We start from the raw sequence: 16,999 nt of genomic DNA, 5'->3' as shown, positions 1-16,999 counted from the left end.
CAGTGTTGAAGATTCAACACCCGAGAGACACTGAAGCAAGCATAGAGAGCAAGTTTTATTTAAGAAATGGGAGGGATAGAGACAGGTATCTCTGAAGAGAAGATCCCCAGAGCTGGGTGTCTATGGGAGGGGGTGCGACTTGCTTTCTTATAGACCCCAGAATCCCCCTCTTTAGTTGTTGTCTTCTCTTTCTTCCCTGTATACGTGACTGGGAGCAGCAGCATGGAGGTTAATTGTTAGCAACTCAGAGTGCCAAGGAGCTCAATTGATTGCAGAGGTTGACCAATCTCGAAGGTTGACCGTTAACAACCCATTGTTCTCTGTTTGATAACTAGTTGTCACTCTCTTGACCCCCATCATTCATTACCTATACTGACTGCCTGACCTTTGTACCTGCCTCAGTTTGCTGAGGAATTTGACTTATCCTGTCCACTTAGGCTAGGCAGGGCTGCAGGTGAATTGCTTTTTGGCAAAGAAAGCATATGGGGGTCAGCACAGTGGGCTCATTTTTATAAATTATTCTCTTAACTTTGTGTTTCCACCATTGTCATCTGTCTGTCCCCTAAACACTTTCAGCCAGACATGGTGGTTCATGCATTTAATGCTAGTGATACATGGGGCTGAGATAGGAGGATCACAAGTTTTACTAGCCTCAGCAACTTAGCAAGGCCCTAAGCAGCTTAGTGAGACACTCTCCCAACTCCCACCCCCCAAAAAAGGGCTAGGGATGTGGCTCAGTTGTTAAGCACACCTGGTACCAAAAAAAAATGAATAATAAAAATAAGTAAATAAAGACCTTTCACCCCAAATTACCATAACTTATGATCCTGCTAAGGGATTGTCACTTGTTTCTAATTTTAGCCTTTCCAATGTGTTTCTATTTTGTGTTGTGTCCCCTACCCCAAATCATCTGTACTTCCCCACTGTCCTCAACACCCTCTCTCTTTCAGTACTGGGGATTGAACTCAGGGCATTGCACTTGCTAGGCAAGTGTTCTACCACTAATCTGTATCTCCAGCCATTTTAATTTTTTTATTGAGACAGGATTTTGCTAAGTTGCACAAGCTGGCCTGGAACTTGAGATTCTTCTGCCTACAGCCTCCCACATTGTTGAGGTTATAGGCATCATCACCTTGCCCAGGTCAGTCTCTCCTTTGATTGTTTTCTTTTGTCTGGTTTTCAGACTTGGTCAAGATGGCGGAAACAGCTTCTTCATCGTCAGAGGGAGAGTCAGAAGATGGTCTCTGCAGTGCGACACCATCAGTGCTGGCAAAAACGAACATCACTGAAGGCCTGGATTGAATACCTACTTATGCGCAGAGTGAAGAGACAGCAGAACAGTAAGTAGGGAGCCCCAGGCTCTCAAAATAGAGAGTCTGGTCACCAATTAGTTTTAGAAGTAATAACACATCGAAATGTGATCACTCTACTTCCTGCTGCCATTGATTCTTTACGAAAAAGAAATATAACTATGTTCTACAAATTTTGGTGAAAGAAGATCAAGGACAAAATACATCATTCTCAATTCACATTTATTTCCTTTTGACCTTCTGTGCATATACTTTATTCATATGTGGTTTTAATTATTGTGATTAATACATGTATTTTATTTCAAATAGTGTTATTAATATTGGGATTAATATGATGTACCTACAATTTTGTATTGTGCTTTTTTTTGACGTGGTTCCATGTCAAAAATGAATGTTATCATGTCATCATGAATGTTATTTTTTTAATTATAGAATAACTTACCTTAATTTTCTTAGTCATTCATTCTGTTGATAGATTCTTGGATTATTTTTGTATGTCCTCAGTTGTACAAATGTGTGTGAGTTATGATGTTGAGTTTTTTGGATACTATTTTTATGGTTTATTTCACCAATTAATTTTAGAAGAAATACATATCGAAATGTGATCACTAGTACACTTTTTGTACTTATTCATTGAGTTTACATAGAAGTAAGTCAAGCACTGTGCTGGACACTGGGTTAGGCTCTCCTGCTTTCACCCAAGCCTCCCTGCAAAAATGTAGGCTGCCAGCCCTGTCTCTGGGAAGGTTTTACCATGTCCTTTGAAAATAATGATAGATGAGCACTGGAATAGTTAGTGCTGGAAGGTGGACTGTGTTTAGCTACAGACTAATACTAAGTTGCTGAGGTTAGCTTTGAACTTGCCATCTTCCTGCTTCCAACTATGACACTTGAATATCGGGACAGACTGCTTTCCAGTTCCTGGGCTTCAGCTTATTAGGCCATTGCGTGATTAGTGTAAAAGGAGTTTGACTAGGATCAGCCTGGCTGAAAACTTTTCCCAACATGGTGACCAAAGTTATGTGTCATTGACTAGGTCCCTGATTTCTATCCTGGAGGAATCTGTGTAGTGGCAAAAGTAAAACAAAGTCCTCTTTAAAAGCATCATTCCTATACATCAGTAGCTAATGAGAAGCCTCATTAAAATCTACTTGAGTAGATTTTATTGATCCTTCTTCCCTAAAATCAGAGATCTTTTTCTTTCCTTAGAGAGAGCAGAGATAGTTCAGAGATTCCTAATGTTTAACGAGCTTTTTTATTTTTGGTGCTGAACCACTGAACTATATACCTCCAGCCTAAAAAAACTTAAAGGATTCTTTATAGGAGCAGCCTTAAATCCTTGCTTTCTGCTAGTAGCAGGTTTCAGTTCATCTTACAGATACTTTCAGCTCATATCACATCTGGGAAGAGCAGCACCTATGTTATTTCTCTGTTGCAGAAATGGCAGAGCAATTCTACCATGTCACTGTGCTCCAGATATACTTCTGTGACTGGCAGTGGGCCTGGGAGCAGAGGCAGAACTTGTATGCCCACCAGGCCCTGGTGGAGGAACTGGCCAAGAGGATGGCCCTGAGAAGGGCCTTCACACACTGGAAACACTGTATCCTTTTCAGCCACTCAGGCCTGCCTGCCACCTCAGCCAGACCAGCCTGAGCTCAGCACCATGTGTATACATGTAAGGCGAAAGTATCTACCAAACAATTTAAGCCAGTTTTATCTCTGTTGACCTTTTAAAAACTTTTAAAACTGAGACTATACATACAAACAAATAGAACATTGTTAGCAGTCCTGTTTGCTTCCCTTTTTATAGCCACCCCCCCTCCCAGGTAATCCTATTGTCCTATTATTTTTTTCTGTAATCATTTCACTGCTTTTTTTCTTTAGATGATGATGATGGTGGTTGCTGGGAATTGAACCCACAGGCACTTAACCACTGAGCTACGTTCCCAACTCTTTAACCTTTTTATTTCTTATTTTGAAACGGGGTCCCACTAAGTTGCTTAGGGACTTGGTAAGTTGCTGAGGTTGGCTTTGAGCTTGCCATCTTCCTGCCTCAGCCTCCTGAGTTGCTGGGATTACAAGTATGTGCCATCACACCTTGCTCATTGCTTTTTTCTAGCCATTAGATGGTAGAAATAGCCATAGCTGTGTATTTCTTGATGACACCATTTTTATGAGCATAGTTTCCATGTATTTAGCTTTTGCTTTGTGGAGCATTATGCATTATCTTCTCAATCCTTTTAGCAATCCTATGGTGTAGGTATCACCATCTCCATTTATAGGTTAGGAAACATATTCAGGGAGGCTAAGTGATTTTCATAGTATGGTAAGTCTTTGGCAGAACCTAGATTTTTACTCCTGTGCACATGTTCTTAATCACTATCCCCACCATAGTGTGTGCCCAATATGAGAATTTTCAATATTTTGGATGTTCATCCACACATTTGTTTGTTCATCAAAGTCTAGCTTTGTTTTAAACTTGTGCCTAAGTGCTTGGATATGGGAAAACTCTAAGACTCACAGTAGTTCATTGTTTATTAGGGAAAATAGACAGGAAAATGGGTCTGGACAATATGGTAAGATAAGTGCTGTCAAAGATTTGTATCAGTTCTTGGTCTTCTAGTAGAATAGTTGAGAAAAGGGCATTTCAGGTGGAAGGAAATGGCATTTACATGGCTTACAGGTGAGGAAGAGCATTCAAGAATCTGTAGTGAGTTGTGAGCGGGACTGTGCTGAGGAACCAGGCTGTAGACCTCTGGTGTTCAGTGCCTATGTGTTTTTTCCAATGGCCATGGGTAGCCTATGAAGGTTTTCATGAAGACAAGTGATAGTTAGATTGGGCTTTAGGAAGGACAGTTCTGGATTGGAGGAGAAATGCTAGCTAGCCCAAGGAAATCAGTGTTGTGAAGAGTCACATTTAACCAGTTATATGAGGGATAAGTCACATGAATTGCTGGGGCAGAATGGCAGGGAATGGAGAGGAGAGACCTAGGAGGAGAGCAGATGGGTGCAGCAGCTGAGTAGATTGGGGGAGTGGGAGGAGAAAAGCTTTGAAAATAGCTCCAAGGTTTTTAGCTCAAACATCTAACTGGATCTTTACACCAAAACAGAATACAGAGGAGGGGACTGGGGTTGTGGCTCAGTGATAGAGTGCTCGCCTAGCATGCATGGGGCACTGGATTTGATCCTCAGCAACACATAAAAATAAAATAAAGAGATTCTGTCCACCTAAATCTAAAAAAAAAAAAAAAAAAAAAAAAAATTCAGAGAAGGAGCAGGTTCTGCTTCTGCTATGGTGATTTTGAAATCAGTGGTAATTTATCTCTGGTACCTTTTGCCTCTTATCAAGTGGGCATCCAAGGGGGAAGGTAACAAGGCCAGCTGTTTGATAAAGAACTCATATGATTCCCCTTTTCTACTGTTTTCTTGGGTCATCAGAAGACAGAGGTGGATATTATCCCACCTGGTAGGCTTATTACCCCTGCAGCCATGACCTTTTAGGTGGATGTGCAGGGTATGAACCTTGTTGAGACTAGAGGCCTTAACTTCTTGGCAGACATGCTGCTGTGTGCAGAAGAAGCTGCTCAGTGTGAAGCAGCAGAAGGGTACCACCGGCGCAGCCTGCTGGTAAGAGCAAAGCAGCCTGGTATGGTTCTACTCTGAAGTCTCCACCCAGGGACCCTAACTAACTTTGGCTTACCGAGTGCAACCAGTTTCCCACTAGCTTAGCTTTAGTCATGAAACCATTTTTTTCATTGGGGGTATCCCTGTTTGCATTTTGGATCAAGAAGATAATGGTATAGGGTCAGAGGGATTCAGTGGTCTAGTCCTGGGGGTTTTTATATGATCTGATCCTTCTTTAGTGGCAGAAGACTAACCTGTAACAGATGCAATGCTGAGCTTGAAGCAAGATCTGGGTAGTGAGTTTCTGTGGTACCCAGTTCCTCTCTCCCACCCTTACCACATGAAGTGGTCTTCAAAGACTTTAAGAAGCCCTTCAGTTTTCATAGAACACATAATTAAAACCCTTAACTTCTCTTCTGTCACAGAAAACAAAATCCCAAGGTAGGGCAGTGATGTGAGCAAGAACTGGATATCCTGCCCTTACCCCAAACCCCCTTCTCTCCAAGGATTCCTTCTACCCCACTCTAGCAAAATTATATTTATAATTATATAAATGTAAGAACTGACCCTTATGTGGCATAAAAACAAACAAAAAACTACCATAGGCAAAAAAAAAAAAAAATCTCTTTTTTTGCTTTGAGAGAGAAAAGCTGATGTTTGATCTTTATCTCTGAAATTCTCATGTGGGTCTTGGGGATCTTCCTGGTCGGAGATGAGGCAGTAGGCAGTGGGCTAACCAATACTACTGAGTTCCTGCAGTGCAGGCTGGCTTGTATTAGGCTGTCTGTTGAATTTCAAAGCAAGGAAACTCTCAGGGAAATGGAGCAATCCTGAGTAGCACTTGCAGAGCTTTTTACACCCTGATTCTGGGACTGGCTTCCTTTGTCTATGCTTATTTCTAAGACTTTACTGATTCTGTGTAATCACTTGTGTCCTTTCTTTTTTGCATAGTATTTTTGCTTTAGAGCCTTAAAAGACAATGTGACCTGTGCCCACCTCCAGCGAATAAGAAGGAATCTTGCTTACCGGCAGCATGACATCATGGTGAGGGTTATCTTCTATATGAAGGGAACTCTTCTGATAGTTAATTTATCCTCCCTCCACCCCGCCATACCCCTTTAACATATGTGCCAAGAGATTTTTCCAGATTTTATACTCCAAAAGTCTTTTTTCCCCCAGTGCTGGATTAAGCCTAGGGCTTTGTGCATGGTAGGCAAGTGCTTTATCACTGAGCTATATCCCCAGCCCTTAGACTTCAAATCTTAATGTCTGTATCATTCAGTATCTGCATTAACTTTTGTGAATGGCTTATTTCATTTAGCATAATGTATACTTTTTCTTAAAAATGACTGGCTTTTTAAAAATATTGTCCAGTTATTTTGTAAAGCATTCCTTATTCTCATTTTAACTGATTATTTCCCTAGCCCTCTTTTATTTTGGTGGTGGTGGTGTCATGGTGCTGGGGATTAAACTTAGGCCTTGTGCATGCAAGGCAAGCACTGTACCAACTGAGCTATATCCCCAATCCCTAGCCCTTTATATTTTTTAATTTGAGACAGAACTTCACTAAATTGCTGAGGCTGGCCTTGAATTTAGGATTCTCCTGCCTCAGCCTCCTGAGTTGCTGGGATTACAGGCATGTGCCATGGTACCTGGCTGTTGATTGCTTCCTTTTGAAGTCATTTTATTCTAACAACTTTCTATAAACTAAAAGTTGGGTCTAAGGGCTTGAATCATTGGAAATTAAAACATTTTTGCAAGACTACTTCTAGGTAGTAATATGTGATAAATTAGTTTTAATTTCTTTTTAAAAAAATATTTATTTATTTTTAGTTTTAGGTGGACACAATATCTTTATTTTATTTTTTTATGTGGTGCTGAGGATCGAACCCAGTGCCTCACACATGCCAGGCGAGCGCACTACCATTTGAGCCACATCCTCTGCCCCAAATTAGTTTTAATTTCTAAAGTGACTTTAAAATGGTTTCACCTTCCATGAAGCCATGACTAGGAAAAACTTCTTCATCCAAATTTCCACAGACTGAAAGAACCACCCCTTTGACTTTTATATTGGTCAAGAATAGCTCCATAGCTCAACCATAATTATTTTGAAAGCTCATGTGTGTTTGCTGTTCCACATTTAGGTAATACCTGTTTGGGGGCAACTCAGGGGTTTATTGTAGTAAGGATTCACTCACTAATAGATAAAGAGTGATCATTTTTACTTTTCACTGTAGTAAACTTTCATTTTCCCCCTGTTTTACCTTAGCTGCTACGCAGATTCTGGAACCTCTGGCAGTCTCAGATTGAGCAAAAGGAGGAAAAAGAGCAGCATTCCTTACTGCTTGCAGCCTGGGGTCACTACAGGTAGGACTCTGGTTTCAACTTCTGCCTCTCACAGACATCTTATGATTCTTAACAGTTTTCCAGGAGTGATCACTCACCCTGTTGTAAGTTAGTGCTATAGACAGACCTTTTAAGGGCCAAAGGCCATGTTGTAAACCAGTGATTCCTGAATTTTCATGTTGCTTTTGGCTGATCAAGTGAGAAGTAGAATAGAGATATTTTGTACTGGGCCTTGGCCCTTAGTTTGAGGTATGTGCCTGGTTGCTTACTGCCTTAGTCTTTCAGGCATTATGATGTTCACGTCTTGGAATTTATGTACCGGTAGTGTTAAAGAGTCAGGCCAGTAGCTGTTTGTGGCTCAGTCTTGAAGGTACAGGGAGTCCTCAGTATTCTAGAGCTAGTCATTCAGTTAAATAAATATAAAAATAAATAAAAGTACCATATCTGTGAGGAAAATTCAGAATGTGTAGAAGGAAGTATAGAAATGTAAAATTACAGGCTCACACCTGTAATCCCAGCAGTTTGGGAGGCTGAGGCAGGAGGAACACAAGTTCAAAGCCACTTATTGAGGCACTTAGCAACTCAGCAAGACCCTGTCTCTAAATAAAATATTAAAAAAAAAAAAGGACTGGGGTTATGGCTCAGTGGTAGAGCACTTGCCTAGCATGTGTGAGGCACCGGGTTTGATTTTCAGCACAACATATAAAAACAAATAAATAAATGAAATAAAGATACATCAACAACTGTAAAAAAAAAAAAAAAAAAGGTGGGGGGGCTGGAAATTTGGGTTGGTGATTAAATGCCCCTGGGTTCAATCCCTAGTACCAAAAAAAGTTGCTTGTTCCCCTTCCTGTAACTTAATTCTTAATTCCTCAGAGGTAGCCATTATTAACTTTCTTCCTGTCAGAAATGTTTGCTATGTTCAATATCTTTTTCTTCCCTTTCTCTCCCTCCCTTCCTCACAATAATTTGCATTGTTATAGGTCCAGTTCTGGAACATTTTAAATTATTTATTCTTGTTGCTAGGGATCAAACTCATGTCCTTATACATGCTGAGCAGACACTGCGCCATTGAACTATATTCCCAGGTGTTTTAGTCAGCTTTTTTGCTGCTGTGACTAAAAGATCTGACCAGAACAACTGTAAAGGAAGAAAAGTTTGAGGGCCCATGGTTTCAGAGGTGTTAGTCCATAGAAGGCCAGCTGCATTCCTCAGGGCTCGAGGTGAAACTGAACATCATGGCGGGAGAGTGTAGCAGAGGGAAGCAGCTCACATCATGGTGATCAGGAAGCATAGTGAGACTCTACTCTCCAGATACAAAATATGTAGCCCATAACCCTACCCCCAGTGGACCACTTCCTCCAGCCACACCCTACTTGCCTCTAATTACCACTCAATTAACTCCGCCAGGGATTAATTAACTGATTAACTGAGGCAGGAGGATCATGAGTTCAAATAAGATTGAAGAAGGTTCTCCTTAAAACCTTCTTGTATTATCTCACACATGAGCTTTTGGGGGACACCACATTTAAACTATAACACTAGGCTTGGAGCATTTTTAAGCAAGAATCCAATCAGAGTTGACAGGTTTCATGTTAGGTGTCTGGTTCTTATGTCCTTCTCTTCTGGAATGAAACTGGTAAATTTGTAGTGTGCGTTTATACCTCCCGAGAACTAACTGAACCTGGATTCACCTGACTTAAAAATAAAACAGAATTTTAAAAACCTGAAATCCAAAAGTATGAATTGATAGTACCTTGGTATTCTGTGTTTGATTTCAGGGTAACATTGCTGCGCAAGTATATAAAATTATGGTTACAGTATATGCAGAAGAAAAGATACAAGCAGGTATGGAGTACTTTAATAGCAAATAGCTCTACTCTTACATTCTTGGGTTTGGAAAATGCTTACACCTTGAAATCTTGTTATGATTTGGAGGAGAAAGTGATGTAAAAAGCTCAAAGGTATTTCCTTCAGTTTCCACCATTGTTTTGTTTTATTTTTATTTTTTTGGTACTGGGAATTGAACTCGGGGGCACTCAACTACAGAGCCACATCCCCAGCCCTATTTGGTATTTTATTTGGAGACAGGGTCTCACTGAGTTGCTTAGTTCCTCGCTGTTGCTGAGGCTGCCTTTGAACTCATGATCCTCCTGCCTCAGCCTCCACTGGGATTACAAGTGTGCACCACCGCGCCCGGCTCCATAACTCCATTATTGTTACATAACTCCATTCTTTCATCTACTACAAAAATGCAGGTTTTTCTTAAAAATCAGTGAGCTCTTGTGAGCCATTTACATCTTTACCAATTCCATTCCTAATACTTAAAAAAGCAACCTTTTTTTTTTTTTGCAGTACTGGGTACTGAAGATTGAATACAGGGGTGTTTTCCCACTAAGCTATATCCACAGACCTTTTTATTTTTTATTTTGAGACAGGGTCTTGCTAAGTTCCTGAGGCTGTCCTTGAACTTGAGATCCTCCTGCCTCAGCCTTCCGAGTTGCTAGGATTATAGGCATGTACCACCACACCTGGCAGGAAATACTTTCTGTAGAAAAAAAAAAAGTGCCTCCGACACTGCAAAGTACTGAAGATACAATTATGATACAAAGGAGGCAGAATTCTTGTTCTCACAGGCTTACAAATTAGTGCCAATGTGGCATGTGAGTGCGATCTCAGTGCTGGGTCTAATGATTAGGAGTAGCTGTTTGGAATACTGAATCTCAGTATTGAGAAGAATTTCAAGTTTACATTCAGACTCGGGGATGTTTGTTTAGTTAATAATATCTGCATGAAAAGGGCCCTTCTTAGGCAGGCACAACCTGGCACTTGCCTGTAATCCCACCAATTTTTGGAGGCTGAGGTAGGAAGATTGCAAATTCAAGGTCAGCCTCAGCAACATAGTGAGACCCTAAAAAATATAGTGAGGCTGGGGATGTGGCTCAAGCGGTAGCGCGCTCGCCTGGCATGCGTGCAGCCCGGGTTCAATCCTCAGCACCACATACCAACAAAGATGTTGTGTCCGCCGAGAACTAAAGAATAAATATTAAAAATTCTCTCTCTCTCTCTCTCTCTCTCTCTCTCTCTCTCTCTCTCTCTCTCTCTCTCTCTCTCTCCTCTCTAACTCTCTCTTTAAAAAACAAAAATAAATAAATAATAAAAAATGTAGTGAGACCTTGTCTCAAAAGTAAAAAATACATCAAGGGCTGGATGTGGCTCAATGGTTAAGTGCCCCTAGGTTTAAATGCTTCTTACCCTCTCCTCAGAAAGACCCCTTTGGCTGACCTTGGCAGTGAATCAGAGGAAGACACAAACCAAACTTTTTGTATTGCCCTCCCCACCCCCATCTCCATCTGCTGCTAGTCTCACATGTGAATCTCAAGTTTTTGGCTGGCTCCCCATGGTTTTGGGATAGAATACAGTTTTTAGCAAGGCATACAAGCTTTTCTCTATTTCTGTCTCTCCTTTGCATTACCAGTCTTCCTTCACAGCTGCACTCTGGCCAATTGAGTTGCCATTCATTCCCGAATGACCTGTGCACATGCTTGCCTCTCACTATACCTGTAGTTCTCTGTGCCTCACTATCCTTCTAGGTCAGATGTTTCCCTCTCTTCCACACTCCCAACCCCACCAACTTGTGTAGTTTGTCATTGCACAGTTGTTTCTGGCCCCTCTCTCCTGCCAGCCTGTTAGCTCCTTGGGGGTATAGTATGTCTCTCATCTTGACCACAGTGCTCTGCATAGAATATGTGCTAATGTGTGGATAAATGAATGCACAAATAATGCATGAGGTGCCATTGATCATGTAAGAGTTTTTCCCAAGTATCCTCTTTTTTTCTGGGAGTTTGGATGGTACTAATCCAGGACATAGATTGTTTTGTTTTGTGTTACCTTGCCTTCCATACATAGAAAATGTTTAGAGTTACTGCACTCTTTGGATTATGTGGCTGTTTCTGAAAGACATTGGTGTTTATTCTCTTAAGTGTATTTAATGCAAGGTCAACAGAATGTTTCTAGGCCTTTTAGAAAATGACTTGAGTGCCAGGGTGGAAAGATTGGGTTTATTCCAGGTAGAAATTTAATGATCTCTTTATTTCCTTTCCAGAATAGGATCTTTCCTTGACCCTGGGGCCAAGCACAGGTAGAAAGTCAAGGGTCAGCATTCTTTCCTCTCTTACTGTTCTAACTTGCCCTGCTTTTGAAGGCAGAGTTTGAAGACAGGTCCAAAAAGTAGTAAGAGCACGGTTTGATTGCCTTTAAAAACCTTTAGCTAACAATCTGAATGGCATAGTTTATATATCCCACAAGCACATTTGTTCTATTTTAGGAAAAGATAAAAATATTATTTATTGTGGGTTTTTTTCTTTTTAGAAAGTAGTACATACAGAATGGCAAAATGTTAATTGTTGAAGTTGGAAGACAGGTTCCTGGGGATTCATTAAACTTTTGGTTCTACTTTTGTTTATGTTTCAAAGTATCATAATAAAAAGTAAAAATAAAAGCAATGTATCAATACAATAGAAAGTTTTAAAAGTGCACAAAGACAAAGAGGAAAAATAAAGAACTCATAAGCTTGCCTGTTATAATGACATTTGGTGAATAAATCTAATTTTTCCTCTGTATGGGTAGGAGTATGTGTACCCATGTATTCATACACACACACACACACACACACACACACAATGTTCTGATTATCACTAAAAAAAAAGTTCCCCCAAACTCTGTGGCATATAGCAAGCACCATTTTGTTATGCTTAAGGATTCTAATGCTCATAAATTGAAAAAAGACATAATAAGAATGGCTGGTTACTGCTCCATGATTACTGGAGCCTCAACTGGGAAGATTCAAATGGCAAAAGTTAAGAATCATATACAAGTTTCTTCACATGCCTCTGGTTCATTGATTGACATGACTAAAACACTGGGCTCAACTGGGAGTGTTAACCAGAGAGTGTCAGTTTATGGCCATGGTGCAAGACCACACATGAACTTCCTCACAGCATGGTGGTCTCAGGATTATCAGATATCAGGGCTTCAAAATTAAGTTTTCCAGTAAACAAGACAGAAGATGTGTGGCTCTTCATGTAGCCCAGGAGTTACCTGGTGTCACTTTCACTGTGCTCTTGTGGTTAAAGTGGAAAAAGCAGTCAATATCCCACCCAGAATCAAGGAGAGGGAACATTGGCCAATTCTCTCAATGAAGGAGGATCAAAGAATTTGAAGCCATATTTTAATGGCCTCCTCTACATTCATATGTCTTTCTCCCCCAAAATTTTGGATCTTGGATACATACAGATTCTTAAGTCAGTGTCTATTTTGCTACTGATATATCAGTGAAATGATAGCCTTTCTTAATTACATGAAATGTTAAAGAATCTGTATGAGTGGGACATGGTGGTACACACCTATAGTCAAAGTGCCTCGGGAGGCTGAGGCAGAAGGTTTGCGAGTTCAAAGCCAGCTTCAACAACTTAATGAGGCCCTAAGCAACTCAATGAGACCCTGTCTCTAAATAAAATATAAAAAGTGCCTCAGGGCTGGGGATGTGCTCGCCTTGCATGCGTGCGGCCTGGGTTCGATCCTCAGCACCACATACCAACAAAGATGTTGTGTCCGCCGAGAACTAAAAAATAAATATTAAAAAAAAAATTAAAAAAAAAAAAGTGCCTCAGTGGTTAAGTGCCACTGGGTTCAATTCCCCCCACCTCACCCCACCCCCCGCCAAAAAAAAGAATCTGTATGACAAATATATAATACAGAAAAGTTAAGACATACTATAGGGTTAGAAAGAAGTATGTATATTTAAAACAAATATGACAAAGGGCTTTGTTGGTTGGTTGATTTTTTTGTTTGTTTTTTTAATATTTATTTTTTAGTTTTAGGTGGACATAGTATCTTTATTTTACATTCATGTGGTTCTGAGGATCGAACCCAGTGCCTCACGCATGCTAGGCCAGCACTCTACCACTGAGCCACAACCCTGGTTGGTTGTTTTTTAAGGTATTAAACCCAGAGGCACTTTACTGAGCTATATCCTCAGCCCTTTTTTAATTTTTTTTTTTTTTTTTTAATTTTGAGGCATGGTTTCACTAAGTTGCTTAGGGCCTCACTTTGCTGAGGCTGGCCTCAAACTTGCAATCATCCTGCCTCAGCTTCTAGAGTTACTGGGATTATAGGCCTGCAACATTATGCTTGGCCTAATGACATCTTTTTTCTTTCTTTTAGCTGTAACTGCAGGCAGTATTCAAAGACTTTTGTAGTCTCTTCTCTGTGTTTTATAAAGGTTTCCTTTACCCTTCAGTGTTAGCCTCTTATAGCACTGCATCAACCTTAAAAGGGCACCTAATGACATTTTTTTTTTAAAGAGAGAGAGAGAGAGAATTTTAATATTTATTTTTTTTTTTTTAGTTTTTGGCAGGCACAACATCTTTTTTTGTATGTGGTGCTGAGGATCGAACCCGGGCTGCACGCATGCCAGGCGAGTGCGCTACCACTTGAGCCACATCCCCAGCCCCCTAATGACATTTTTAAGGCTCAAAAAATCCATACACATTTGAGTTAAATGCTGACAGACAATAAAACAGGTAATGGGTGTGAAAATCTCTTAAACATTAGGGGAAATATATACATGAATATGCACATGTGTGTATGTATATATGCATATTGATCTAAATATATATGTGTGTGTATATATATATATATTTGTGTTTATATATATGAAGAGATGCTCAGGCCATGTGTCATTAAAGAAGTGAATAGATTTCAGCTGTCATATTTTACTTTTCTATCTAGCTTATTGGCAGATATCAAACATGATTTTTAACTTTTTCTCAATTTTGTGGTATAGGAAGGAATCTTTCAAGAATATGATATAGAAGGTCATTTGTTGTGGGGGTGTAGAGAAAGCAAAGCAAAAGACATTTATTATTTTATGTTAGCTCCTGCAGGCCAGAGCAGACAGTCATTTCCAAAAGAGAATTCTGCCTACTCTCTTCCACACATGGAGTAGACTCTGGAGACGGCACCAGCAGGAAAGTATCCTCAACACAAGAGCAGCACGTTTTCACAGGTATACCCTACAACTCTTCTCTGCACCAGGTTGGGCACTCACATCTAACTATGTTGACCACACAGCCCATTTGCTTTGCTTCTAAGCCTCCCAAACCCCAAGCCACTGGTTTTTCCTGAATTTTCAGTAATGTGAGCTTATTGATTTTTTTTTTTTGTAGCGGGAATAGACAGCCAGTATCTCCACTGAGAAAACTTTTTCAAGTGCTTTAAAAAATAGCCTGTGTTTTATGTTCCTATCCTCCTTTCATGCTGCTGAGAGTTTGATTAAAGTCTCCCATTAGGGCTAGGGATGTGGCTCAAGCGGTAGCGCGCTCACCTGGCATGTGTGCGGCCCGGGTTCGATCCTCAGCACCACATACAAACAAAAGACGTTGTGTCCGCCGAAAACCAATAAATAAATAAATAAATAAATATTAAAAAATTCTCTCACCCTCTCTTTAAAAAAAAAAAGTCTCCCATTAGCTTTCTGGATCAGAGTGTGGTGGGACCTTGCATTGCTTAGCAGGCATTCTTGAGTATAATTTCCCTGAAATATTTAGTTCCTGTTCTGCAAGCTGGCTTTTTGAAGTCTGACATTATAGTCATCAACAAAACTGGAATGGCCAAGGATCAGAGCTACATCTTTTTAGCACCACAGAGACAAAGTTACCTGTAGCAGGTCCTCACTGCATGTTGGTAGAGTATGATGAAGAAATCATTAATTGCTAACTGTGTGTCAGCCACTGTGTGGGCATTATATGATGGAAGAAAGAAAATATATATATATAAGCTCATTCCACTTATGACGACTTATTTTCATTAATTTCCTTCTTATAGTAACCCTGAAAGAACAGGTTCAGAATGATAAATGACACAATCAGAGATAAGGTTTTAAATCCACATGTATTCCAAAGTCCAGGTAATTTCACTTGATCAAGAGAAAGGTCTTTCTGATGACTTTGTAGGAGCTTTAAATTCTTATGATAAGGCTGATACATAAGTAACAATTGAAAAATAAGAGAATAGATCAGTCCAAATTATGTCAGACCACAAATCCTAGAGCTGAGAATTGGTGTTAAGGTGACTGGGGAACATGAAAGTACTTCGGGAAGGCTTCCTGTGAATTAGGAGGGTGAAGATCAATGACTGGAGTCACAAAATGAGAAAGGCCAAACTGTGGATTGGACTGGTCCTATAGACACATGATGGACAGATATTTGGGCTGGTGACAGTTTTGGAGATTACCCTGAGTACAGTGTACATCATCTTAGAATGGAGAGGTGACAGGGTGTACGCTCAATGGGAAAGTTCGGTGGTGATCTTGAGTTTGGTGGATTCCAGGTGCTAGTTTGAAAGGATCCTCCAGAACTATGGGGCTCCTGAGTACAAAGGCCAAAGGAATGTTTTTAGGGAGTGGCCGTGGGAATAAAAACTGAAAGAGGACAAGTCTTGTCTCTACCCTTATCTTGTAGATAGAGTGGATTCACCTTTACCTAGTTCCTGTATTGGTACCAGAATGGTAGAAGATCCATTTGAGAAATGGCATTAGTACTAATAATTTGTTATACTTGGTTCTCTTGCTTTTTTGTATTTTACATGCTATGGGGACTAAATTTTTTAGGGTACTTTCCAAAAGGTCAAGAGGAACCTCTAAAAGGAATTTTGCTGGGGAGCAGGCTTGAGTGATGTTAGAGCTATTACTGGAGACCAAGGCTGGAGAGTGAATTGGAGGCAGGGAGTAGCCAGGAGACTTGAAGGACAGTTAAGGCCTGATCTAGGTTTTGTACAGTTCTTGATGGTTGGACTTTTTAGAAAACTTAAGTTTTCAGGTACTTGCCTTCCTGGTTTGTGAGGGAGCTGAGGATTTGGGAGTCTGACTAGCAAGTAGTCAATCAGGCCTGAGTTCAGACCTTTGCTCTGCCACCTGTGACCCTTGGCAGTCATTCATACTCGAGTCTCAGTGTCCTCAAATAAAAAGTGGAGATGGTTTGATACTAGTCCCTGTCTCATAGTTTGTCATGAAAACTAAATGGGATAATATATGTAAAATACAAGCAGAGTGATCTGCACAAAATAGAAACAATCCCTCTAGCCCTCATAATTAGTTTGACCTGTAACTGCCAGGGTAGATAAATGTTTATAGCATTGGTTTGGAGTTTAGCAAATAAGTTAAAAAAATATTTATCTTTTGTTAGGTATGTCTTAGAATCTCATAAATTATAACTAAAATTATGATCTATTAGTCTTTCAGTAAAGTATACTGAGACAAAACTAGCTTACCTTTTATAAAAATTGATACAAAATTTATATACAGTGAAAGGCACAGATTTCAAGTTGTTTGATGCATTTTCACAAATTATGCACATGGATAATCAGCATTCCATCAAGATATTTTTACAGGTTTTTTTTGCTACTGAATTGCCACATAAATTTTCATCTATTTCTGAAATTTCTGTTGTACTTATCTGTTTGTTTATCCTTATGTCATTATCATTCATACTCTCTTGACTACTGTATCTTCATATTTTTTGAAACCAGATGGCAAGTCCTTCAATTTTATTCTTGAAATCTTTTTTTTTTTAAAGAGAGAGTGAGAGAGGAGAGAGAGAGAGAGAGAGAAAGAGAGAATTTTTTTAGTATTTATTTTTTATTTCTCGGTGGACACAACA

The 16,999-nt window shown here is 39.9% G+C and overlaps 2 protein-coding genes and 1 non-coding gene across 8 annotated transcripts in view; 1 reads left to right on the top strand and 2 right to left on the bottom strand.

The window, feature by feature from the left end:
- Window positions 1–16,999, bottom strand: part of Pisd (phosphatidylserine decarboxylase) — a 121,629-nt gene that overhangs the window by 33,977 nt on the left and 70,653 nt on the right. The window contains exon 9 of one of the 6 annotated variants that reach the window (XM_078039570.1): window positions 13,324–16,899. The exons of the other annotated variants lie outside the window; for them this stretch is intronic. Within the exon in view, the coding sequence (XP_077895696.1) occupies window positions 16,850–16,899 (50 nt within the window). The 3' untranslated portion in view covers window positions 13,324–16,849. Of the gene's footprint in view, window positions 1–13,323; window positions 16,900–16,999 lie in introns of those variants that run through there. 6 annotated transcript variants of the gene reach the window in all.
- The window catches only part of Sfi1 (SFI1 centrin binding protein), a 71,441-nt gene that overhangs the window by 34,532 nt on the left and 19,910 nt on the right, over window positions 1–16,999 (top strand). Inside the window, 7 exon segments of the mRNA XM_021719836.3 lie at window positions 1,184–1,340; window positions 2,749–2,910; window positions 4,867–4,937; window positions 5,886–5,978; window positions 7,204–7,301; window positions 9,062–9,128; window positions 14,219–14,349. Coding sequence (XP_021575511.2) covers window positions 1,184–1,340; window positions 2,749–2,910; window positions 4,867–4,937; window positions 5,886–5,978; window positions 7,204–7,301; window positions 9,062–9,128; window positions 14,219–14,349 — 779 coding nt within the window.
- Window positions 13,504–13,622, bottom strand: LOC120892122 (small nucleolar RNA SNORA26). The gene has a single exon (XR_005736779.1). It is a non-coding gene; the product is annotated as a small nucleolar RNA SNORA26 (small nucleolar RNA).

The sequence above is a fragment of the Ictidomys tridecemlineatus genome, chromosome 2 (assembly GCF_052094955.1).
Source record: "Ictidomys tridecemlineatus isolate mIctTri1 chromosome 2, mIctTri1.hap1, whole genome shotgun sequence".
In the NCBI taxonomy this organism is placed as follows: domain Eukaryota; kingdom Metazoa; phylum Chordata; class Mammalia; order Rodentia; family Sciuridae; genus Ictidomys; species Ictidomys tridecemlineatus.
Note: the sequence above shows the minus strand (reverse complement) of the source record. Positions and strands in the feature narration are given on the sequence as shown.